At 38.2% G+C, this 26,520-nt stretch overlaps 1 protein-coding gene across 3 annotated transcripts in view; it reads right to left on the bottom strand.

Annotated features, from left to right (window-relative positions):
* SMARCAD1 (SWI/SNF-related, matrix-associated actin-dependent regulator of chromatin, subfamily a, containing DEAD/H box 1) overlaps positions 1-26,520 on the bottom strand; it is a 46,393-nt gene that overhangs the window by 12,678 nt on the left and 7,195 nt on the right. For all 3 annotated transcript variants that reach the window (XM_051617692.1, XM_051617693.1, XM_051617691.1), the window contains exons 3-12: positions 23,331-23,505; positions 20,558-20,738; positions 18,618-18,681; positions 14,822-14,910; positions 12,790-12,879; positions 11,801-11,879; positions 9,948-10,339; positions 4,200-4,402; positions 2,431-2,521; positions 1,097-1,196 (exon numbers count right to left, since the gene is read on the bottom strand). In XM_051617692.1, the coding sequence (XP_051473652.1) occupies positions 1,097-1,196; positions 2,431-2,521; positions 4,200-4,402; positions 9,948-10,339; positions 11,801-11,879; positions 12,790-12,879; positions 14,822-14,910; positions 18,618-18,681; positions 20,558-20,738; positions 23,331-23,505 (1,464 nt within the window). The remainder of the gene's footprint in view (positions 1-1,096; positions 1,197-2,430; positions 2,522-4,199; positions 4,403-9,947; positions 10,340-11,800; positions 11,880-12,789; positions 12,880-14,821; positions 14,911-18,617; positions 18,682-20,557; positions 20,739-23,330; positions 23,506-26,520) is intronic.

Below are 26,520 nucleotides of genomic sequence, written 5' to 3' on the forward strand. Positions count from 1 at the left end.
AGGTGTGCAGCCAGCAGAGTGGCTACAAGTGACATAAGCATGCCCAAGGGGAAGCTGCTTGAGAGCAGACACAAATGCTGACCCCAAACCACAGCCGAAGGGGGTCTCTGGGAGATGTCACTTAACCAGACCCTTATCAGGGCTGAGGAGATTTCTTTGGAAAAGTGTCAGAAAAGCTGCAGGTAGACCGCACTTCCCAGGCATCCTGATGGTTGCTCCATCAGCTTGGACTAACCTATCGCTACAACACATGAGCCTCCATGATCCACTTCATAAAAGCACATTTGTTTATACCTTTATTTACATGTCAGGTTTTAAGTAAAATGCATTTTTAAGAGTTATTTTTCAAAAAATGGGTTCTAGTGGATTTTAAAAGCACACTGAAAATGGAAATTTCAAACTTAACATTGAACAAGTGGAAGCTTTTCTGAAGTGTTAAGAGAAATTTTTTAAGCCCAAATAAGTATGATATATAATAAAAGCAGCATTTTCTTGCTAAATTAAACTTGCTACTGCCTCCTTTCTATAAGCATTCAACAAAACCAAGTAAAACATCAGAGAGTTAGTATCTGCTGAAACTCAGCTTCGCTGACATATTTCATTACACAATATTCTTCTGATTTTCAACTGAGATCATTAAACAATCAAAATATGCAACTAAAAGACAAGTCAGACTCATCATTTTAGGGTTTTTTAAATCTACTTTGACAGACTGTGTAGCAAAGAGGAAAAAAGACATTGAATGTCTCAAATGCAATGAATCCTAACCCTAAGCACAGTCTGAAGACTAGGAATTTCAGCCAATATTCAGCAAGTAAGAAGACTATTTTGCTAAACAAGTTAAAATTAGAACAAACAGGTTTATTTTTTATGAGGCATGGCAAGCATGTAATAATCATTCATCTTAAGTCTGATTAATTCAGAACAAGCATACCTTTGATATGGTTTGCATTCCAATTTGAATTACTTGAGGAGCTGAACATCACCATAAAAAAAACGAAGCTTTCTTTCACAAAATTAGCATTGTTTCCCAATCTGTCCATGTTTGTTGGTTTTTTTTTGTTTTAAACAAACAATGTTGAATCTTGTAACTTACCTAATGTTGAAGCTGGCACAACTATCAAATGGGGGCCCCTATTGCCTTCTTGGTAGAGATAAGCTAGAAACGCAATAGCTTGAATTGTTTTTCCTAAGCCCTAAGAGAAAACAAATCAATTTGAGCAAAATTTATAATCTGTAGAACATAATATTTTGTATTCGTAAGACAAATACAGATAGTTAATTTTAACTAAAGATTATACATTTGCATACAAAAACTGTTCTGTTTAATGACATTGTTTTGCAAAAGACAATTCATTCTTAAGTACAACTGCAGTCAAACTCAATTATGTCTTCAGCTCAACGTTTGAGCACCAGGGGTTCATCTTCTCCATTTATGAAGCTTTCATTCTAGTTCCAGTTCATCCCTCAAATCTTCTACAAAAATTTACCTTCTTGAAATAGTGCTGCAGACAAATGATTACCTGGAAACTGTTTCTTTCCATTTGAGACAGTTCTAAAAAGGATATTCCAGTTATTTCTGAAGTGGAATTTAATATGGAAATCAGATTTAAGATAAGCCTATGTTTCCACCAATACTCACTTTCCTGTCTTCTGCATCATGGCTTTAAAAATTGATCTTATCTACCACAAAGTATGCAAGTTCTTACAAATAGTAAACATGAAATCTGAGAAACACTGTCTAGGTCTTAGCAAAGCAAACCCACCCATCACTCATGGTTTGTCACAAGATAACCAGCAGCCAGGATTAAAAGTAACTGATAACACACTGAGCAGCTGCATCGCTCTCTCTGTTCCACTGTACAGTTACTAGTGGTGTCAGCAACAAACAAAACCTCAAATCCACTAGCTTTTATCTTTTATTTCAGAATTTTTGAGGAGCATAATGACAAGAGGTGGCTGAAATGCTGGAGAAGCAGAAAAGGTTTCTAACCACCTAGTTTAGGTACTCATTTTGATACTGACATAGAAATGTGGAAGGTAGGGTGCACACTCCAACTAAATGCTGAGCAGCAGAATGAATTCTATTTATGGGCAAGGAAGTATTAAAATTAATGGTTTGAGGATAATCTGTTGTGGTAGAAACTGCTTCCACTGCATCAGAAGACAGCACCTGACCTGTAATTATCAGCATCCATGAATCTTAGCCTACCTTTCACTTTCAAATTGAAAGTAAGAGCTCAGAAGCTCTTACTTTGGAAAAACTGTTTGCCATCTAAGTTAGATTAGCTAAATTAGCGAATTATAATTTAAGTTACATTAGTTAAAACTAATTACTTAGAATCTGCTTGAAGTTTCTAAGAAATGAAAAAATCTATCAAAGTAATTTTTGTAAAACTTTTTATGTTTTTTAATCAGTTTCACACTTACCATTTCATCAGCCAATATGCCATTCAATCCATGTTTATGCAGCAGTGCTAACCAGTTCAAACCAATCTTCTGATATGGTTTGAGTTCCAAACTGTTAAAAAAAAAAAAAAAATCAAGCTTAAAGTGTTACCATATTCTATGTATTTCTCCACGAAACATAGCTTTACAATTATGTTAATCACAGAATAGTAATTTTAATCTTGCCTATATTTTAATGCACTCCAGATCTCCTGGTGCACTGAAAACCACAAACTTTATTTAATCAGTCACCTGAATACCAAAGAGCATTTCTGAACCAGTTTCTTAATTTTCATACATCTTAAATAATGAAAATGAATGCTATAATAACTTTCTTCTAAAATCCGTGATCCTCAACCAATTAAAAGCACACAACTGCTAATTTTTAAAATACACACAAATTCAAGTGGCCTTAGCAGTTCCATCACTAAGCTTGCTCTGTTACGCAATTACTGGTGGTTCAGCACTCAAAAAAACTCAACGCATCGCACAACACACAAAACACACTCCACAGCAAGTAACCTAGTTCAGCATTTTTTGCCACCCTCCACCCAAGCTCCCTCCAAACAGTGCCTGCTTCCTCTCAGTTTTTATTGTGACACAGCTGAAAATCCTTTTGTTACCACTAAAACCCCTCAAATCTAATCCAAGTTGCTACCACAGCCATTCCTTCTCTCCCATACCCACTTCCATTCCTCCTAAGATCTCTATTCCCAACATCCATTTGCAGATCCTTACTAATTGACCTTTCTGAAATAAATTCTCCCCACCAAACACATCCCTGGTGCCTCTCCTGCTGGATAAAGAGTTCCAGGTCATACAGCTCTTGAGCCCTCCACACAGGAAAGACATGGAGCTGTTGGAGAGGGTCCAGAGAAGGGCCACAAAGATGATCAAAGGGCTGGAGCACCTCTGCTATAAAGACAGGCCGAGGGAGTTGGGGCTGTTCAGTCTGGAGAAGAGAACGTTCCAGGGAGACCTTATAGTGGCCTTCCAGTGCCTGAAGGGGGCCTACAGGAAAGCTGGGGAGGGGCTTTTCACCAGAGAGGGCAGTGATAGGACAAGGGGGAATGGTTTTAAACTGAAAGAGGGGAGATTTTGATTAGACATCAGGAAGTTCTTCACCATGAGGGTAATAAGGCACTGGAATAGGTTGCCTAGGGAGGTTGTGGAAGTCTCCTCCCTGGAGGTGTTCAAGGCCAAGCTGGATGAGGCTTTGTGCAGCCTGGTCTAGTCTGAGTTATCTTTGCCCATAGCAGGGAGGTTGGAACCCGATGATCTTTAAGGTCCCTTCCAACCTTAACCATTCTATGATTCTATAAACATCCTGACTGAGGTCTTCAATCCAGCTGATAAACTTTAAGTTTGCTCACATCCATTTCAATTTGACATTTTTGAAATACAAGGTCCCCCACTGAAGAAGCAATTTTGTTTGACCTTCTTTGAAACAAATTGACAACTCATGATCCCATCTATAAAGGCTGGCTTCTACATTCATCAAAAACTGGAGCAAATAAAACAAGGTACTGACCCCTGTTGCATCATTCTGTTAGTATGTTCTTATCCTCCTCACCAACTTTTCTGATTCCCTTAAATGAATTTGTTGAATTCCTTCCAATGCTGCACATCACTATCTAGCCCACTCAGAGCTCTACTTTTAGAGACTTTGAGTTTTAGAGTTTTGGAAGTCACAGAATTCAAGTATCCTTTATTGTCTGACATGCTTCTAAGTATAAAAAAAAGGAAGTTACCTCTGATTCAGAACGGAGGGCTGCTCTATATTCCATCCACATCCTCCATCTTCAGTAATCCTGGTTACTTGTTTTGTCAGTTTATTTGAAATGTCTTCACATTTATTCATGAGCTTTAGAACCACGTCCCTCTCCTTCAGCAGTATCTTGCAGTTCCACACTATGTCTTCTGACAAACCAGTAGTCTTAGTCATTTTTGTAAACTGCAAAATAATAATAATAAAATATTAGGAACACTGTTGTTAGGAACACTGACAATAGCAGCAAAGATGCTATGATGAAAATCCACAGCTGCTGCAAGTAGCACATAGAAACAGCATCCCGATCAACTCTCAAAACTTCAAATATTCCTTACACACTTGGTCCACTGCAGAACTATGTGAACACCACACTGAAGGTCATATTACAGCCCTTTGCACTGTAAAACGTATTTTAAAATAGAAGAGAATTTACCTGAAGAGTTTTAAAAATAAAATATAGGAGCTTTAAACTCTTAAAATCCTCAAGGGGAGGCAATATGCAGTGCAAAGCAAGCTTTGGAGGCCAGGCTCACTGACAGAACAAGCCCACAAAAGGAAGAAAAAAAAATTACTGATTAGCATTACATCTCTTTCTAAGCAATCCCTATTAGATGCTAAAGATATAAGATGTAAGCATAATGTAGGCATCGAGGCAAACCAACCTACAAAGAAGGCTAATAAGATTGTTATGAATCTGTCCAAAACTCAGCATTACTCAGTCCCAGTTCTAACAGTACCATAAATGGCACATTCAAACCAGACACAGGAAACCTGGAAAAAGTAAATAAATGTATATTTAAGGCATAAGAGGTTTCCCAAAAGTATGCCAGGTTTTTTTTTGCGGTCACCAAGTACCGACAGGCCCAGGGGATAAGCAAGAATTGGTTCATTCTTTTCAGTTCTTCACATTTCAGTGTTGGAGGAGAATTTCTTCACCAAGCTAAGATTCACCTATGTAAAGGTTGCTTCACGCAAGCTTGCTAGAAGACGCATCTAATTTAGCACCGATTTTTGTTTATATATTTTGAAAATAATGGCTCCATGTCACTTCCTACTTCAATCATAAACACATGCTTCCTCCAAGAGCTCTTGATCTGTCACTGCAAGAATTACTACCCATGAGTTTCATTCTCGCAACCTTGTGCCAGCCTACCATGTGACACCATGTATTTAAATAAAACTTAAATTTTCCTTTTTTCCTTTTTCAACTACAAAGCATTAATAATTTTGAAGAAGCCGCCTTATTTCCATCACTCGCTTCTTCAAGACCACACTAATTGCTTTATATTTGCTTCCTCTGCTTTGTATCTTCACTATTAATACAAATATTCTCCATTTCAGAGATAAGAAGCCTGAAGATGTGCCAAAACAGGCCCTTCAGGCCCCATCAGCTTTGCCTGGATTCCACGTAGGGCTGTCTTCAGCAGGGCAAAGGCTTCTAATAAATTTCTCTTTCTGTGGTAACTGGGGTCATATTTGCAATTATAATAGTTTCGTGCGTATTTAAGCATAAAGTTATTTCACTGTCAAGGATATTTTCCTCTTTTTAATGGATTTAAAGAACCAAAGAATACAAGATCCTTTGGATGTGCCATGCTTTCATTAAAATTGAGGTAATTTCCACACAGATTTATCTGAATTTTAAATCAGGTATCTGTTAGCACAAGACTTCACAGGTATATATCTTCTTAAGAGCTCCTTAAAAAAAAAGAAGGGGTCATATGATCCAGGTATTACACATTAAGTAACTCATCAACATTGCCATCATCTGCATAGTAAAAGCAAGCTTTAAGCTGAACTGTACAAGCAGGCTATGCGTTGAGTCAAAGAAAAAAAAAAAGGGGGGGGGGGGGAGGGGGGGGGGGGGCAAAAAAACCCCCAGCAGTGATGCCCTCTGCTGACAGTCTACTGCTGCAGTTTTGGAAGTTTGTGGTCAAGTTTGTGGTTTTGCTCCACTTTAAACAAAACCCAGAAAGTTAATCAATGCTCACAGGTTAAACCAGGCTAAGGCACACATGTTAACACTTGCAAAAACATCTTCTCAACAGAAACCTTTATTTAGAAAGAAAAAGGGACAAAGAACATTATTTTTTTTAATAGGCGATTAAAAATTTCAACATTTGTTTTGTTGCCCATAGCTTTGGTTGGCATGAATATAAATCCTGTAAACTATAAAGGTGTGGAGAATTAAGCCATCTGCATTAACAGAAATGGTATTGTGTCAGCAAGTTAACATTCATCTCCAAGTTACAGCAAGAAGAACTTTTAGCCACCAGTTTACACGTGAAACACACCATGCTACCCTTGTTGTGCACAACACAAAGCAGATCCTAAGGTGGCCTTTGGGTTACTACAGATTCTGACACTCCCCTACATTCATTTTTTTTGAAATTAGGTCCAAAAATGTGAGACCATCACAAACTACTGAACACATGAGCTTCCACAGCATGCTTTGAAAAAAGGTCCACTGGAGCCATGGGCTGCAGCAATGCCTCACAGTGCATAACCACCACACCAGTGCACCCTGCTCAGGCTTACCTGACACCACACTTGAAGGCAAGCTAGGATTTCACTGTACTGCTTAAGGGTGAAAGTCAACCTCAACCAACAAATCTCAGTTCCACTTAAAGCAGCTCCCATTTGTAACCTGATGAATTTGTTGCTTTGCTTCAGTTTGTTCTGGTGCTTCTGGATTTCCTGCCAGTTTGGTTTTTGTAGCAGTTTGTGCAGCCAAACAAAATGAGAAATGATAAAAAAGCCAAAACTACCCTCCCATGAGTTCATGTCTCTTCTCTCACTTACTGTTGCAGTATACAAAGGATGAGGGACAGACAAGTCCATCTTTGCTCAGTTCTCCCACTTCCCTAAAGTGGTAAGCTAAATATATCCTATGTCAGAATTTCTACTTAGTATTTTGCATCAGTTTAACTTGCGTGCGCTCCTTCGGAATTTGCAATTTTTAAGAACAACAGACATTGTTTAATACCCATAAAGTCTCTAAATGCTAAACGAGATGGTTTTTTTCATTATAGAATAACACCATGAATGAGAGAATCGACATACAGCAAATCTCATACAGATACCTATTTCTATGCTAAAAGATAATGCCACTGCTTAACAACCTTAAAGGTGAGAAACTAAATAGCAATCAACCCTCTCCAGTTTGTACCCCTATATTTACCAAAGGCAGCGTGAAATCGCATTGGGCAAGCTCAACAGGTGAGGGAACAGAACACCTCCTCCGACCCCAGAAGCTCACAGGGGCTCCAGTGTCTCCCATTTGGGCATCAGATCTCCTGTCTAAGCTCCAGGCTTGGGCTTGCTTCTACAGCACAGGCACCTGGGACCACCCTTCCAAACCTTCTGCCCTCAGAAAGCAATTTTAAGTTGTGAATACAAGGAGTACTCAGAAAGGGGCTCTCTGAGAGCACAAATCCCAGTCTCTCTTGTTGCCTGCTACTCTCCCTGCACAAACAATATATTCTGGAGAGAGGTCACAGGTCCTCGGCACAGAAAAGCACCATTTCTGCAAATGAGACAGACACCTAAAGCCTCAAGAACATATCCAAGAACTCTTTATGTAAGTTACTGTCTGAGAAGAGGCACTCCCAGCTAGTCACGTCTAGCACTGAAGACTGGGCAAAACTACCTTTGCAGAAAACATAGATTATCTACAGTATGGGCACTTCTAAATTGCCAAAGGAATTAATCTTTGTGAGCAACACTGTTTTCAGCTGTCTCAAGTTATTTTTAAATGACCAAGTGGTCATTTGTGTTGGTTTTTTTTTTGGTGTATTTTAAATGTTACTAGATCAAGTTATATGTGTCTTCAATATCTGTTCTAAAGAATTTCTAAGTGTTGTCAAGTACTCTCAGTAACTTCACAAGGTTGATATTTGTTCAAATCCATCTGAAAAAAAAAATTTAATCCAACTTAAAAAGGTGGTCTAAAATTAAAAAAAGCCACTTAAATTTACCTTTTCTGGGAATAAAACACCCAGTTTCCAAATATGTAGGCTTTAGTCTTAATCTCAGGCTGAGTGCCTTAAGCTCTTCCTCAATTCTAATAATTAACAAGTGGTAACAACTTCTAGTGCTTTACATTGTGTTCCAAAGACACCACTATAGTACAAAGAGACCTTAAATCGAAGCCAATTTCTTTAATCCTGAAATTGAATCAGCTCTCTCCATTGTTCTACCACTCTTACTAATTATTAGGAAAACACTAGGTCACTGAGCTACTGGATCTATATAAACAATTTAATCCACACTGATACAAAACATCTGCTAAAGTCTGCTGCAAACTACTTCTACTCTGGGCAAGTATTCACAATGCTACATAAACATGTGGTTGCTGACAGCAGCAATCTCTATGAAAGACAAATTTTGAACACAAACAGGCCCATACAGCTTTTTTTTCCCCTGTTAAATATTTTACGCAGAGGAAAAAAAAAGAACAGCCCTGTAGCAAATATTTCTGCAAAGAATTAAGCTCAGGCAAAATCCAACAAGTTTAGAAAGGAATAGCCATATGACAGATGTTCCGTGAGAAGCCAAAGGCTTGGGGCAAAACGGATTTCTTTAGCAGCATACCTGTACCTTGCATTTTTTTCAAGTATGTTCCTTCTCTCTCCCCCCCTTGCAACACAATGTACAAAGATAATGTTGTTTTCCTTAAAAATCTGTTTAATATCTCTTACTGTTCTGTGGTTAAACATTTCACACATTGAACAATAAAAGTTATTGTTTTACACATGGTGAAGAAGTTATATTCTGCTCTGAAAAAATACAAGCAGATCTTGCTTACATCAGTGGGGGAGGTTTCAGAACACATACTGATGAAAAAACATACAATTCCTCTGAAAGAGGGCCTGTGCACAGCTACTGCTTTAAAATCCAAAGCATTAATAAATTAAACCAAGCAAACCTGCTATAACACACTTCAAATTTCTTACCGGGACATTGCCCTTACCAGGTCTGATGTCTTGCAGTTAAGTGAAACTGCATGAAATGTGAAGGCAACAAACAAACCATGTGAAACATTTGAAAGTAACAAGCCAGTGACAGTAGATGATTCTACTTACCAAGAGACAGCATTTTTTTCCCCCTTCTGTTGTGGATTATGGTTTAGCCTTCTGATGCTTTACCTTTTATTAATAAAAACACAGCAATCTGCTCCACTGAAAAATGGCTGCAATACTCAGCTAGCAAAACCATGCTAGAAACTAAGCTGCAGTAGACTAAACAAAACAGACCAAAAAAACAGTGACGACTGTTGCTTGTATGAAACTGAAAATATCCATGCTGGCATCTTCAATCATGGAGCTACCCTGGAAGCTGCTGCTGCTATTCAAGTGTCTGCAGTAAAGGTCCTGCCACGTTCTTGTCTCCTGCATGGGTTTCAGCTACAAGAGCTCAGAGCAGACTAGCAAATACCTCCTTCCCAAGTGAAAGCTCTAATTTCTTCTTCTGCAGTGAAATCAACCAACTTTCTATGCTACAGAGTGAGTGACAGTAATGTCAGCCAATCAGCTTGAGTTTTGCAGGAAAATCACCCCTTAATTCATTCAAAATCAGGTCATATGACACTATTTGAAATGCTATTGGCTTAGGAGGAACATAGTATTTTAGCCTAATCAGGATAAGGCCACCCATCTAAGCCTCCCTAGGCTGAAGCCACCTTGACTCTAGGCAGGCAGGGGATAGGAAAAGAAGAATGCAGACCTACCAGAGATTCCCAGCTGTTAAAGGGCCGGAGCGCTATTATCTTCTGAGCCTTTTTCTGAGAACACTGTGGAATCAAAGTCAGTTCGCCCGGGGAAGCATCCTGCAGGAAGCTGAGGATTTTCGCTTTGTAGCCATCCTCCACCACCTCATCGCCGCTGCTGTAGTCCTCATCAAGGGAGCTACCACCATCTTCAGAAGCTGACTTGTCCTCTGAGTCTTCAGTTTCTCTTTTGGTACTCCAAATGCTCCCTTTGCCTTTGTCATTTTTCTTAAAGCCATTCTGCTCCTTCCTAGAAGATTTCTGCTTCGGCTTCTCTTTAATCTTATCACTTCTGCTGTTGGCAGAGGCTTCAGTCCCGTTGGAGGCTTGATTTTTGAGAGGAAATTCCATACCTGTGTGTGCAATGTAGAAGACAACAAGTCAACACATACTGGTTGAGGGTTAAACCCGACTGTTCTTCCAAATAAAACTTACATATCTATAAAACACAATTCTAGTATTTAATACACAATTCCACAGCAGGTGTTACTAAAAGAAAAGAGAAGCAAACACCATGCAAGTCTGTTTAAAACATATAATTAGTACCAACTGTGAACATAAAATGTGCAATGCTGATTTGTATGCTGCTCAAAGGGTTGAAGGTTTTAAGTAACTATTTGAACATACAGATAATCAACACTATTATGTGTGAGCTGCAGAAACTGAAGTAAGAGCAGGTAGTTAGGAATTCTGATATATCATGGCAGTGAGATACTGGTCCCACTCGACTCAACTACAAAGGTATTAATTCTACTGGTTTCAGAAAACAAGCCTACTTTCACAAAGAAAAATAGGTATTTTTCCCTTTCAATGCATCTCAGCACAGCATTAGAGGTGGTACAACAAAAACAAGCAGGTCTTAAACTGAAAGAATGAGGTATTTCCAACCAAAATAACCCTACTGTCTTAAAATAAAATAGACATTACTTAACAGCATGTGAGCAAGGAATTTTCAGAAGTTACTTTTATGGGTTTTACTTTCTCCTTCGAAAGAAAGCACTTGCAACGCTTTCTTTTGTGTCCAGTCCCAGCTTGCGGCTGATTGAATCCAACTTCAATGTCTATCTTCTCAAGGGGAGAAGCAGTAAGTACTCAACCTCATGTATACCAATAGCTCCCTCCACTTGAGAAGGATCCAATTAAGAATACTGTCCTATCCCAAGAACACTTAAATAGCTAATACAGCAAAACATATACATATCTGACAGGTCTGTACAATTTTAATCAACTCATTAAATACTATTTAAGTTACAACTCACAGATTTACTTGGAATCATGTTTCTTGCTCCCTAACACATTTAATGCACTGGTCTTTACACACTGGTTGCATAATCTAAATGCTATTTCTAGCATTTTTCTCTCCCAGAGTATGTTTTAAAAGGATAAAATAGCCTATGTCACTTGGCACCTATGCACTTACTTGCAATTACTGATTTTCAAATTGTTCCAGTTAAAACCCAAAACTTATTTTTAAACAAACAGGAGGGGAGCAGGTGTCAGGATTGACACATTTCAAAATATATTTCATTATATACACATACTTAATTACAACTTCTTATGTAAATCTGTATTAGCAAGGAAGAGATATTTATCTCAACTTACAGAACAAAAGATAAATAATCATGACACTAATAAATACAGAAAAATTGAGTTTCCTTCTTTTATCCTCCCCATAATACTAATTTCAAGTATCAGTGCAAGTTTCTAGGCATAGTGCTGCCAGGACTGTCATTGCTGGACACTTGAAAAGTTTTCTATCCCAAGTCTGTTTTACCTTGGGACAAAATGGATTATAAAGCTATCTTTACTCTCACCATCATCTGCAAATACTCTCAGGGCCTCCAGTGCTTCATGAAACACCCAGTTATGTTCCTGAAGTACATCTCTCAGTTCCTAGCAAAAGAAAGAAATTCTGCATTGTGGTAAGAAAAGCAAAAACTACATTTCTGTACATAAAAACATTATGGCACCAACACTTAATTTGCATTGTACAAGACAAAGAAAACCCCGACAAACCAGATGCTTCAAAATAGAGAAAATCAAAAGGAGAAAACCCTTCAGCTTATGCTTATATGCCGCTCAGTTTAGGCAGAGCTGCACTCCACTTTTCAAAAGGGTAAGAACACACATAACCATAGAACAGTTAAGGTTCCAACCTCCCTTCTATGAGCAGGGACACCTCACACTAGACCAGGCTGCACAAGGCCTCATCTAACCTGGCCTTAAAACACCTCCAGGTACACGGCTTCCACAACCTCCCTAGGCAGCCTATTCCAGCAGCTTACTACCCTCACAGTGATGATATCTAACATAATTCTCCCCTCTTTCAGTTTAAAACCACTACCCCTTGTCCCATCACTGCCCTCTCTGGTGAAAAGCACCTCCCCAGCTTTGCTTCCCACAATTTAAAGCACAGTATTAAAAGGCCCTGACTAGTTGCTGAGTATTGTCAGGTACCAAACTAATGCAAAGCACATGGTGTATCTAGTATTCCAGGGAAGAAGAGAGTGAGAGGAAGGGATAATTTCCCTGTGCATTTTTATAGTAGATAATCAAATTCGACTCTGCCAGGCTTGTTAGTGGGCCAAAAAAGAAGGATGAGAAGTTCCATATAGTCCTCATTACATTCAACTGCTCTCAGTTCAGGGCAACTAACGTTCCCAAAGCAGCAACAGTGAAGACCTTTCTACCCTGGCCTCTCAAGAGTGCTGCTGGTGTAAGGACTGTTGCATTTGGACTATCAACAGCTGCAATTTTCTTAAGAAGTCAAAACCTGATGTGCCATCAGGAAACGTGACCTCACCTCCTTATCCAATCCAGGGAATGTTTTCTGCAGCTTCTTCACAAGCATCTCTTGCCTCTCCCATTGTCTTTGGGGTTCTAGCTCATCCAGCTACATTTAAAAAAGAAATCTATTAGGTTTAATGCAAATTACAAGCAAAGAAACAGAAAGAAACCCCACAAGTAAAACAAATTAAACCTAAACAATACTACTTAGCCTTACAAGAGCCACTCTAAATGACAAAAGCACTTAAGACAAACCTAAGTTGCAGAAGTGATGCCTAGCCAATGCTCAAAATAAGACCAGAACTTTAATCAGCACAGAAAATACCTGCAGTCATGAAAGACTGGCATTCTTTACTTGATAAACATGCACAGTACAAAGTTACATACCAAAATATAAATAATTTAGAACTTCCTAGTTTGTATTTCTTTAAAATAAAAAGTTAATAGTGATTCTGGATGATATTTAAGGCAGAAGATGGCAGTCAGTTAGGTTAGATAACCAAGCAGGCAGTATTTAACCCACCAGTCTATAAGCATGTCAATTGGTGTGTTTATATGTAGATTTACAGGTAAAAAAATAATCCACCAATACTGTGTCAAAGCACCATGGAGTCACTTGAACGTTCCATCAACAATAGCTTCACTAACAGCTACTATCAGTCTGCAAAATGGGACATTTTTTTTTCTTTTACAAATGAGTGCCAAAAGTTCTCTGCGCCACAAGCTGCCGTGTTTTGCATTCATCACTAAATTACGCAAGTTTCTTCTCAGAGCTCTGAATGCAAAGTGGTTATAGATCTACCTATCTACAGCAGAGATGACAACAAGATTAATCAATATTTACTTCCCTGAATGATGCTATTTGCTGAAAGAGCACAAATCAGATCACCCAGAAGCACTCCAGGTAACAGACATGGTTCCTTTCCTCAAGAGTCCTATAGTATCATTAAGAGTACAGCTACAGTAGGCACAATAGCTGGCAAGGTATTCTAGCTTAAGAATTAACTTAGGACCAGAGAAAAGGCAAGCGCTAGAAAAAAACCCTGCAAGTTTTCTCATGACAAATCTCTCTTAAGAATACCAAAAACCTGTGTTTCAGTTTGATTTTTCCCAATCCTTCCCCTTTTGACTGTAGTGGAACTGTAGCACACAGAAATCAAACTGCTGCATGAAACCAGGTCCAGTGAAGCACTGTTTGCTAGTCTAGCTGGATAATAATCCAGTAAAGTTTCCTTTTTAACCTAATCCATGGCTTTGGTGAGGAGGAAGAAACTCAAATCCCAAAAAACCTTGTTCCACAAAATTCACAGCTCTTCTCCAGGAAGTAGGGGAGTGTCAGAGTAATATTACTTTTGCTTTTATGGAAAAAGGCATTTTCTTCATTTTGTTCTGACCAAGGACAGTGTTTTGTTAAATTCCAACACAAATGTAGTCACCATCCTCCATCCAGTCTCCAGTTTTTACTGTAGAATTCCCTTTCTCTACCATAAGTGATTCTCAAGGATGTCCACTGAGATGCCCAGGACAGCACATAAGATCTGCCAAATACCAGCCTGAATGGACCAGGATAACTACATATCTCCTATTTACCAGCAGAGGTCAAAGTAGTAATTCCTTTAAACATAACCAATTCATTCCTTTTAAAGATTTCTCTAAGTCATAGTTTCAAATACATATTGAACTTGATGAGGAAAATCAAGGAATGATCTGATGAGGCAAGGTGACCTGTAGCCTGTAACTGCCACTGATGTTTGCAAGAACTGAATGGCACTCAGCACCCCACATGCTGCTACCTGCCATTAACCACTTCCAGGAAAGCAGTGAACAGGCGATTGGGATACAAATTCACAAACACTAAAGAGCAAAGCAGGTAATTCCGTTCAGAATTGTCGAGGAGAAGAAAGTAGAAAAACCTCATTCAAATCGCAAGCTGTCAATTTGATAGGATTTTCTGATAAAACACAAAAAGGTCATGACATCGCTGTCACTGACCAAGTCTGGTAGTTCCACTTATTCTATAACGCCCAGAGAGCAAAACCAGTACTTACACAATTAGCTTTTGGCTTTTTTGTGACTTGCTCATTTCTGGTTTTGCAATTTGTGGGAGAGCCTTGCAGTTTCCTTTTACGAGAGGCAGCTTTAAAAAGAATTGTGACAAAAAAAATAAAAAGAATTAATTAATTCACCCCAAAACAGTAGGATCATTCAAACCAACACTATACTCCCTACTTATTAACTGCACAAGATGTTTCCCAGTCTCCATAATTTTTCCTGTCCACAGATGCATCAAAACGTCAAGCAAAGCAGCTGGTTTTAAAGTACATGTTTATTTAGCTTTTATTTCGTAGTTTGACAATTAATCAAGCAATTGTCTCATACAGAACAACTGAAATAGCTTTGTTTGGTTCAGTTTTTTTATAATTGGCAAGTGTTTTACACACAAGTTGCATAAAGGTATATGTCTGTCTGTTTTTATTCAAGCTGACTGCTTTTGGAAAGCTACTATTTAATCAAGGCTGAACCCAAATTATGAGTTGGACTCATCACTGCCAATCTGAAGGTGCTGATGACTGATTTCTGGCCCAGGTACACACCTGAGAGGTTACCACAAAACTGTTTTCAACATTAAATCCAGATGCCTGAAAGAAAACTATGCACATTGACACACTGATAACTAAGTATCACTGGTAACCATTTTACTTACTAATTAGTTCAGACGAGCCAGAACTTTCTGAACATATTTGGGCCCTGGTGATTATCAAGAGATTATCATCTTAGCATTAAGACCTGCCCAGTCAGGTACATTTTCTGACTGCTGCCATGCACAGCTCATGAAGGCAAGAACACATTACCAGTATTTCTGCACAACAGCTTTGCTTGGAGCAGCAATTGTTACCAGACCAAATTTTTCTAAAAATTCCTATCCATGATCTGAAATAGCATTGCAAGTTAAATCTTTTCTGGAAGACTAGCTGCCTGCAGTTTTGATGTCTGATAGCAGCATCTCTGGCTACCCTCCCAACCCAGACTGCCAAAGGACACCAGTGAACAAACAGATACACAAAACTGCCTAGATTATCAAAATAGTTTCAGTTGTGGAAAATCAAGCAGACACATCTTTGCACAAAAAGAGATTCTGTGTGGAAATACTTTCAAATTAGTTTCCTATTAGACTTAACTCTCTCTCTGATGTCAAATGGAGATGTCACATAAATATATATATATTATATATATATATATATATAAATAAAATCATTTAACCATCCCAAAAGCAGGTAAGTAAAGCATCAGCAATTCTTCTGTAAATGAAGGATCTGGTAACTGATACCAACAAACACTGATAAGACTTTTTTCAAAATCTATCTATTTTGATAATCTAAGAATAAATACATACAAGAGGCACAGTTCAAAGCACCCAGAGACTGTGCTGATGGAGGGGAAGCAGGTCTTCACCATTCAGACCCTGACCTTTCTGCCCAAGAACCTTATTTAAGCATTACTGCCAGGTAAAAACAATGCTACTAGCTTAAGTCTGAGAAATGTGCATTTGTCCTGATATTAAAGCTAAGGGCTGTCAGGTTGCTGTTAGATAAAGCACCAGAAGTCGTTGAGGCCTCATGCTATTACTGCTTAAGCTCAATTAAAACTACACTCAAGATGGGTAACTCTGAATATAAACAGTGACCCTGCAAACGTCTTTACCCTAAAAAACACAGACTCCATATACAGGTTTCTAAAAATCTCCATGGGATGAGCACTCAATAGTCTTTGAAGAAAGCCAGATCGTGAGTAACTTTAGAGACAATTAAAACTGTGGCAAAGGATTTGAATAACCATCTTGGGCACCTATCAACACAGAATGGTTTAGAAATCAACCTGTGGTCTTCTGAAACCAACCATGAAAATTACAAAAGATAATCAACTTTCTGAAGACATTTACTTGGCAATTATTTCTTACTGTGCTAAGAGAGCATACAGTTGAGAGAATGAATGGTCACACTTTTTTATCAAAGCCATGCTTCACAAAACTGCATCTTGTCCCTGACCTCTCACACAGTCAACACTTGACAACAAAAAAAGCACATCATATATTGACATAGGTAAGCAGATGTTCAATAATATCTGCATTTTAAAAAATGTGTCCAAAATTAGATGATTTATACCATCACTCTCAGGCAAGCTTAGTCCTAACTAAATATTTTATACAACAGCTGTGATTAGTGAGAATTTTGCTGCCAAGAAAATTTTTTTGTAGGCTTGTATTGAAAGCACGTGAAATAGCATTCCTAGATCAACAAAAAGATGGCCAAAAGGCAGAGCCTACATACCAGAAACCACACAGAATGAGAGAATCTTTGGGGTTGGAAGGGACAAAGTACTTTAGTTCAAACAATGTGAAATGCAACAAACTTTAAGGATATATATTTGATTCAATTGTTTTAATATTAATCAAACATTTGAAAAGTAATTAGTCTTACAGGAAGGGTTTTTCCATGAGCAGCAGCACTCAGAAGTAGTATGTCTCTCAAAAATATGCCAGCTTAAGTTTTCTACTGCCAGCATCCAAGAAGTTCCATCTATAGAATCTGATCATGCACACAGTGATAACCTCAAAATGTTGGTTTGGTTGGGTAAAATAAAAACAACCAGAAAACAAAAACAACAAAAGCAACCCTTCATTAAAATTAGCCCAATGTTTTAAAGCTTTCCAATTAAAAAAAAAAAAAAAAAATCAATGAAAATATGATAAGTACAACAAGAGAAACTGAACTAGGAAAAAACCAGCTACTTCAGAAAGCGAGTAAAACTGTTCTCCCTTGGTGCATGAGCTTCCCAGATATTTTGCTTGCAAGTCCATAGGGTATTGCATGAAAAGACACAGGAACTACTTAGAAATAATCACGAGTGGTCATAAACAGCTTTTTCTATTGTATCCAAACCATGAAGATCTCTCAGGAAAACTATGGACAACTTAACTCCAAACAGATGAAGACAGCTGAAACGCATCAGCTTTTTATATTGATGTTATTATTCATAACATTCCGCTTTTCTCCCACCAACCCCAGTAACCCAGCCAAAAAGATTAACATAAGAAAGGAGATTTAACCCTTGACTTATGTGATGGCAAGAAACAAACCCAAAGACCAAAAATGATGACCCTTTTAGATCCTTAGCACTTTCTACACACTCCCACATCATATGTTGGGTTTTTTGGATTTTTTTTTTTGTTTGGTTGGGTGGTATTTTTGCTAACAGTGTGAGACTGCAGATGCAGGACAAAAATCCCTAAATAAGCTCTGAGGGTTCAAAGTCATGGCTTGGAGGATGTTTATTTTGTCTAATGTTTAAGACTAATAGTTCTTCAGAATTACAAGTAATTGAAGTCAATCTGAAGATAAAATTGTGCTGGACCTTGACACAAACAATATCTGGTTTGGAGTGGCTACATATTTCAGTGTATTTTTTCCATAACATACAATTTCTCACCTACAACATTTAGAACTGCTATTGCTAACTCACTACTATTTGCCTCAACTTTTACATAAGAAGGAACCAGCAACAACAGAAATCACGTAAGGACCAACATGTAAAGCAATGCTGAACTTCACAGAACAAATACCCCTTTTTTGTTCTATTTTTGGATTTTGTTCTCCATCCTCTTTTAATCTTTCGCCTTGCAAAGCCTTTAACTTCAGTTTTGTGTTATTGCAAGAAACAGAAAAAGAAGTATGACTTTTAGCATATGCTTTACCACTTTTTAAATACATCCCAACCAAGTTTACTTACTTCACTGAATTAGCTACAGCTTCTAAGGTTTGTTTTGGGTATATTTGTTAAACATACCTTCATCGTTGAACTTCAAACCAGCAGCTATTGCTTCATCCATTGTGCATGATGATTCTATCAACTACAAAGAAAAAGTCAACTGCTAAGTTAGCTAGCAGCTAGACTGAAGCACTTAATAAAACCATAGGAAAACATTTTTAACATAGTATCATTTATTATTGCTTTTTTTCCTACTTCACAAACTTATCATGCAGGTTTACTTCAAGTTTTTTTTTCAAAAAATATTCAATGTTACTACCGCAAAACCAGATGATCCAAAAAAAAAAAATTCCTTATCTTGTATAATGCCTGTATACTGCTCTGTCACATTGCTCGTTCACCTGAAAGTACACACATGAAACCCTAACCATTCTATGATTCTCTAAAGTTCCTTTAAGTCCTGGATTCTTTCTCCATCCACATGTAATCTCAAAATAGGTAATTTTTACAAATAATTGCATGTGGACACTTTTAGAATGCTTTCTGCAGGTGAGATAACTGCAACAGAAGGAAATGGCCCAAAGGTTACAAATACTAAAACCACAAACTACAAAAAATGAAGGTATGAAGAATCCTGATTCCCAAGCATCAATCCACATTTGTAAACAGCATTCTACAGGTATGCTACAAACATACAATTTCCTTTTCAAAAGGCTGAGGATTTTTCCTTAATAGCCTTAATCAGTTGTGCAGGGTTTGTCAGAACAGACTATTCCACATCCCTCATGAAGGAACAATAGATTTGCCTATCATTCTTCTGTCTTCCTTCAAAAATGCTGTAGATATATAAGTGCTGACAAAAATTTTAAGAGCCTCTACATACTACAGAGTTCTGCTAACACAGAAGCGATCTTACACTCTCTTGAGAATAAGTATCACCCTATCATATAATACTACACATCACTGAGTAGCTGAAAACACCACCAAAATCACAAAAGGGCAGTGAGACACCCATGTGTCATTTTTAGCTGGTTTCTAAGCTATGATGAACTGCTTTCACTCTTTGGTTTAAATACATTGTATGCGGCCAAAAACTGAAACTTCATACATTCTGGAAAACCATAACAAAAATTTTATTAAAACAGCCAGGAGAATAATTCCAAAACTACTATCTGCAATGCCTTCTTTCTTCCTAAAGTAGAAAGCCTGAACATAAAGCTTGATCCACTGGAAAAAAACAAGCACCTTGCAAGGAGCACCAGTAAAATTTCTGTATTTCTTTAATGATATTTCAACAACGAGGAAACTCAGACTAATTTAAACACATTTAGCTTTGAAAACTAAAGCTAATGAAAACCCAGTTACCTATCAGCACTGAAAAGTAACCTTGCTAAAAATATATTTTATTGCACTGAAGATATTTTACTGTATTAAGTTATCATAATGTTACTGGAGATTTGTACTGTACATTGGACAATGGCCAAGACTATCTAAGGTTCCCATGTCTGCATAATTGGAATAAATCACAGTAAGTTCAAACCCACTCTCTTTTTGCCTCACTGGAAGTACTAAAGGCTTTGAGTATTAGATTTCTTAAATGCAAGGGTTTCACCTTCTGAAGAAGATGGCAATGATTTCACTCATTCTGTATTTAATCAGTTAGCTGCACTCCAACAAACAGCAGTTATCAACCAAGACAGCTACAACTAACTAAACATAACAGAAATACATAGTAAAAAAAAAAAAATCTACACTGGAGTTCACTGTTGCAGAGTTATCTAGAGGGTTTATAAATGTGTGTGTGTGTGTATATTTTCAATTTTACATATACACATAAGTGTCTGTGTATGTATACATGGAAACATTCCATGGCTGTAGTTCCCCTAGAACACACTACTTTGAAATACCCTTTTGCTAATAAGAATTAGCACTGTTCTCTCTAATAACGTCAAAGGCTTAGGAATACTGTCTACAAAATAGTTGTCAAAATAAACCAAAAGAACCGAGAGCATTATTACTTGTAGTAATTCTTCATCAGTTCTTTGGGGGAAAAGTTCCTTCAGTGTTTGCAGCTTTGTGTCTCTCATGTCTTCCTCTACACCATTCTTCACAGCTGGCAGTTGATCCCCTCCATTTGCATATGCCAACTGGGGTAGTTCATCTTCAGTCTGTCCACCATCATCATCAGACTGTTCAGAGCTACAACATACCAGGGAGGAGGAAAAAAATGAAAATTTCTTTTTGCCTTTGAATGTTTTACTCTACCAGAACATAACCAACAGGATCACACAAAATATGTTCAGATGCATTCACTAACACTGAATCAACCTGCACTCAAAGCGATACCTCCTCTTTAGGACAAAATTAAGCACATATGACTAAGTACAATCTTCTGTTTGCAGAAACACATTTCAACTTAGCAAAGGAAAGAAGAAAGGAGGAACAGACAAGGGAAATACCATGACTTAAGACTCATACTGTGCTATAAAAGGTTACATGTCAATTTGAACAACAACCACCTTAATATATTTAATGTAAATTTCAGCCACCTGAATTCTATCAGACCATCTCAAACAGTCTTGCTAATATTTATTTGTCCAACAGATAAAGAGATGTGGTTCTGAAATAAGCAAAGTCCTGCATTTACTGGAAGATTCACTAGCTAACCCGCAGGAAAAGCAATCCTTATATATTTTTCACAGTATTCAGCTGCACAGGTAAGACTGTCTCCCATCCTACTGCCCTCCTTAAACACATAAACATCTCTTTTCCTCAATAAAAATTAATTGAACTGTATGGAGTTCTGCCATTTCACGGGGACTTCACCATGAGAAAGGTTTTCCTGCAGGTCTTTACACAGATTTAGCTAAAAGACTAAAAATAAACCTGGTTTTCTTCACTGTATCTTTCTTTAGCAGTTTCATCAGGGAGATTGAACTACAATTCTGAAAAAAACTAGTAACATGCCACTTATGTAGAAGATATACACTACTTTGAGACAACTGTTCATCAAGTAATCCATTTGTCCCTATCCCATTCAAAAGGCACACACAGCCACATGGACTATCTGGTTGTGCCTTTTAGAGTGAAAAACAAAACAAAACAAAAAATAACCCAAATTCCTATTCAATCCACCAAGCATCCAGTTGCAAGCTTCAGAAGGTGATTCCAGCATCCACTTAAAAAAAACCTCTTAGTGAAGTGGTATATTAAAATTCTATTAGCATATTTCGGACCTTTTTGCCTTGATGAGGAGAAAAGTGTCTTTATAAAGTGTGTTTAAAAAAGAATAAGAAAATCAATCAAAATGAAAATGCTAACACTGCAATTACTGTATCCTCTCCTATTGGGGATGAACATCTAGATATTGTCAACAAAGCCAGAGTTGCAGACATCATAAATATTGTCCTCTATTATAATATTTTTATCAAGCACAAAGGAACATTAATTTAACTGCTAAATGAGTATGACTCCAACCCACAAAACTTTGTGGTAGAGTTCCCCTTTATTCCCAACAGATTCCAGATAGTGACTTTGGTAGTGAAGCTTGTGGCACACTTCCTTTCTGCTCTGAACCAAAGACCAGAGACCTGGCTACAGAGAAATAATGAAGAGTACAAGAGGATGTAGCTTATATTCAATCAGTCCCACTAAAAGCCATTCTGCTGCCCAGTAATCAGAATACAGTATAGAAACAGCAGGTTGTAGCTCTGCAAGTCGGATCCTGCACAGCTTATAAGGTTTGATCACAGAAGCAGTGTAATTACACAAGCCAGTTTGGTGCATGCAACCAGCCTGCCACCTCTGTATCCCTGCACAATCAACAACTTAAACCACAGACACAAACAGGAATTCACTCCTGGCTACTAAATTTCTTTTTTTCTTACTAAGTCTCTGCCTTAGGTTGGAACTTAAAAGAAGATTCATTAAAAAAAAGTTGAAGAATTTCAGATAATAGCAGCAAGGAAATGCATTATTTCATCTCTGCTGACAAGCTCAAGTAACTCCATGCTCTGCCTAAGGACTGAAAATCCAACAAGAGGTGATACCTGTTAAGGTTGCTACTGCCATATAAGTTTTCTACAGATTAGTTCAGCCAGACTATTAAAAAGGCAAATTAAGCCATCTTGTTTTCCTTAGCACAAGAACATTTAAGGGGCACAGACAATTACCACCTTTTGGTCACACAGACACATAACTAGCATGTAATAAAGAGCAGGGCTTTCTTTAAACCATTCCAACTGGCTGTGTGATGCATCTGTCATCTCTCAATGCTTCCTTTTTAGCACCCATGCAAATGACTCCTAAACACTATTCCCTCCCAGCTTATTCAAAAGTATAAATTTTCAAATCACTAAAAAAAAGTTTCATGAAGCACAGCAAACACACCAACTAATACTTAACTTCAGCTCAGGAACTCTCATACTATACTCTGAAGCTCTACTTGCTTTCCTGTCCGCTAAAACAAACTAAAATCAACTCTGACACAGTTTAAAACTATTTTTTATGATTAAGCTTTTAAGTGCAATTAAAAGTGTTTCAGAGGGTCAAAGGCACAAACACACATAATAACGATCACATGTATCATTCAAGATCACAGAATTTCTCCCCCATGTCTTCTCTAAGAAAATTACTTAGGAGCTGGATTCTTCTTCCCTGGAAATCCAGTAAAGTTTAGTTAGGGGCAGGTAAATCACACAGCAGTAAACCAGATCCTAGCCTCTGATTTTTAATTCAGTGTTTCAATTTAGAACACCACATCAGGTTGCATAAACATTACAGAAAGCTTACATTACAATCACATCTCTCTTTGGAGCCTTGTTTTCTTTCGCAGCACTGAAGTTTCTTGGTCCTTCATCTTCACTGTCTGAGGACACATCTAGGAACTGTATCCCTCTTCGACGCTTGAAGTAGGATCGTTTCCTTGTCCTCTTGGCTTCAGGAGTTTCTGGGATGTCAGAGTATCCTGTGCAAGAGGAGACAATGACTTAGGACCTCAAATATGTATCTGTACTTAGAGAATCAGATAGCTGTGATTTCTCCCTCAAACACAGCAGCCATTTCAAAAAAGCTCACATTCTTATGTATGGAAAATCCCTGTAAGCCATACTCCTTAAAGTGGTAACTTACCTGGTAAAAAGACACCCAGCCCTCTTACATCAAACAGATTTTTTTTTTATATATACCACAAAACTTACCATATCATGTATTTTAGCTTAATAACTACTTATAGATACATTTTTATTTTTGGAAAAATGAATAAGCAGCAAAATTCTCTGAACTACTTCCAGGCTGATCAGGACATGGTTAGAAACATACTGATGTATCTGATGCCTGATTTATAATCTGCTTGTCTTCACAGCTTTTCAGAAAGGGAACATCAGGATTAACCTGCAGAAATTTAGAAAGCTATACACCCAGGAACTTGACAAGTAAGTTGCAACTCCTACAGATATATAATCTATTTAGCCAGTCTTTTCTACAGTATGCTCCAGCTGGTTCTTAACAAGAAACTTAGCATATGGAAGGATGCTTTGTGTTATATAAAAATAATCAGTATATAAAGAATCTATTTATAATCTGGAGATGTCACTTCAGTGACACTTGCAAAATGGATCCACTATGCAGGCACTAACATGTATTAACCTTCAGTTCTGAATGTGCTTGTAGGACAACCAGAAGTATAAGCAGCCAGTCTGTTTATATAATTTCTGAATTAGTAATGAATAATGCATGACTAGGTTTCAGCTGTAGCTAATATTGGGGAATAACACAAGGAAATCTGCACAAAAGCTGATATACAAAATAGATCTTGAAGCTGAAGTGGAGATTAGAACACTAAAATAAAATCAAAACCCCTAAGTTTTATTAGACTTTACCCTGTCACTCTCTTTCAGCACAGTACCAAATGCAGCTATGGCACAATATGCTCTAACTGCAGATATTGTGTATTTCCAGATGGTTCTAACTAAAACTCTTATGCTTCCATATAAGCCTGGGCAAGGTAAAACATGGTTCAACTGTAACTGTTCTGCTACTGTTTTTACAAAACCCTAAGGAAAAAAAACAATTTTTAGTTGATACATGTGGACTTAAATGTGCAGCTTTTATCTCTTCTACCTGTATTAAACAGAACAAAATACTCGGACACAATGGTCACCTCTAAGTGTGTTATTTCCTGTCAGTAATTGAATAAAAGCACTTGAGGCATTTTTCGAGAGGCACAATAAGCCTTACCTAGGTCAGCAGTTATATGCATGCAAGACTTCATTCCTTTCTACCACTTTACTGTTTTTGCAGCCAGTGTTGGAAAGAACTGTTAAACACAGTAAGCTGAGTAATTTTGTTTAAGACCAGACAAATTATGAACCCCAGAAGCATTATGACTGAAGAGAGGAAGAACATGTGGAGCAGAGAACATGACAGCCACAGAAAGCATTTGCTCCATGAAAAGTAATGTTGCAGAAATAAATTTAAAATAACTCACTGTGGCTGCATTTGATGGAAAGAAAGATAAATCCTAAAACTAGACACAGTTAGCTGACATGGGAAACTACCAGGTGATACCAGCTTTCAAAGGGAAATGTACCCAACAAACTAAAGAAATATGGTACCAAACGTGACATAGTGCACTACTGAAACAGAAGAAAACAACTTCAAAATGGAGCTTAACACTGGTTAAAGGGATGGAAGTGAATGTAACTCAAATTTCTTCAAGATCCATAAGGAAATGTAAATAGGGGTTCAATGACAGTTCAAAAATGCAATAGTTGAAGCTCTAAGTCTTCAGATGACCTTAGCTACACATAGGAAAATACTATTGAAAATAAAAAGTACACTTTGAACCACTCACTAGTTCACCAGTTCAGAAACAGAGAAGCAAGAAGGAAGATCATGTAATTGCCGTCTACTCAGCTTTTACTTCAAAAAAGAAAATCACAGTGTGTCAGGAAGTAAGTGACAAAGAATTGTCCTGTTTCAGCAGAAAACTAATTTTCATTTCCATCTAAAAACCTCTATAATCTGGCATTTTTATACTTCTTACCTCCCATCTGCTAGTTCTCTACCCAGCCCACACCTACTTCTCTGCTGCAGAAGCAGAGGCACAGAAAAAATGGCCATCTCCTGCTCCCCTCCTGGCTGATCAGGACAAAGGTCTGCCAGCAGCAAACACACACACATTGATACACGCAACAGGGACCCCCCCAGTCACCAGCCTTACACCCAACCCAGCCCACCCAGGACAGGGCCTCAGCCTCTTCACTTGCTGGCACCTAGGGCCCACACCCTGCTCGGGCTGTTGGCAGTCACCCTTGCACAGGCTCACAGACACATGCCACGTACCTCTCCACCCTCTACTGTGTGGCCACCACTGGGTTCCCTCCATCACAAGCTGCCCCATGCATAAATGGGTGACTCAAACCCTCTGGTCCCTCGCCAGCTTCCCAGGCTGCGACAGCAGTTTGCTGGCTTGTCTCCTGGTACCTCCACTTTGTTTGCAGGGGCTGGGCAGGCGGGTGGCACCACAGACACTCTGACTTCCACATCCTGCACTGGCTGTCACTTGATTTTCCACTCACTTCAGTCCCTCCAGCTGCTGGCATCCCAGACACATGGAATCCTGCGACCCCTGGTCCTCGCTCCAGCTGCTGGCACTTAGAACCCCCTGTGTACAAAGAACAGACTCCTCTCACCCAAGAAAGCAGCTAGTAGAGGACTTAACAAAGAGACAGGACTGACTATGGCAATCAGAGAGAATGGCCAGACAAGTCTACTGACCAACTCCTGTCATCCCCTTATCCGTTTTCCCCACACTTGTTGCCCCTCAAACTTCTCTGATCCCTCCCTTTAAGCAACCCGTAACAAATTTTGTATGAACCTCAAAAGCACTTACTTGCATATGTCATAGTAAGTGCCATATTTCCAAATGCAGCAACCCCCTCTCACTCCAAACAGTACTCCCAACAGCCTTGCTAGTGAC

Source organism: Apus apus, chromosome 4 (assembly GCF_020740795.1).
Source record: "Apus apus isolate bApuApu2 chromosome 4, bApuApu2.pri.cur, whole genome shotgun sequence".
Taxonomy (NCBI): domain Eukaryota; kingdom Metazoa; phylum Chordata; class Aves; order Apodiformes; family Apodidae; genus Apus; species Apus apus.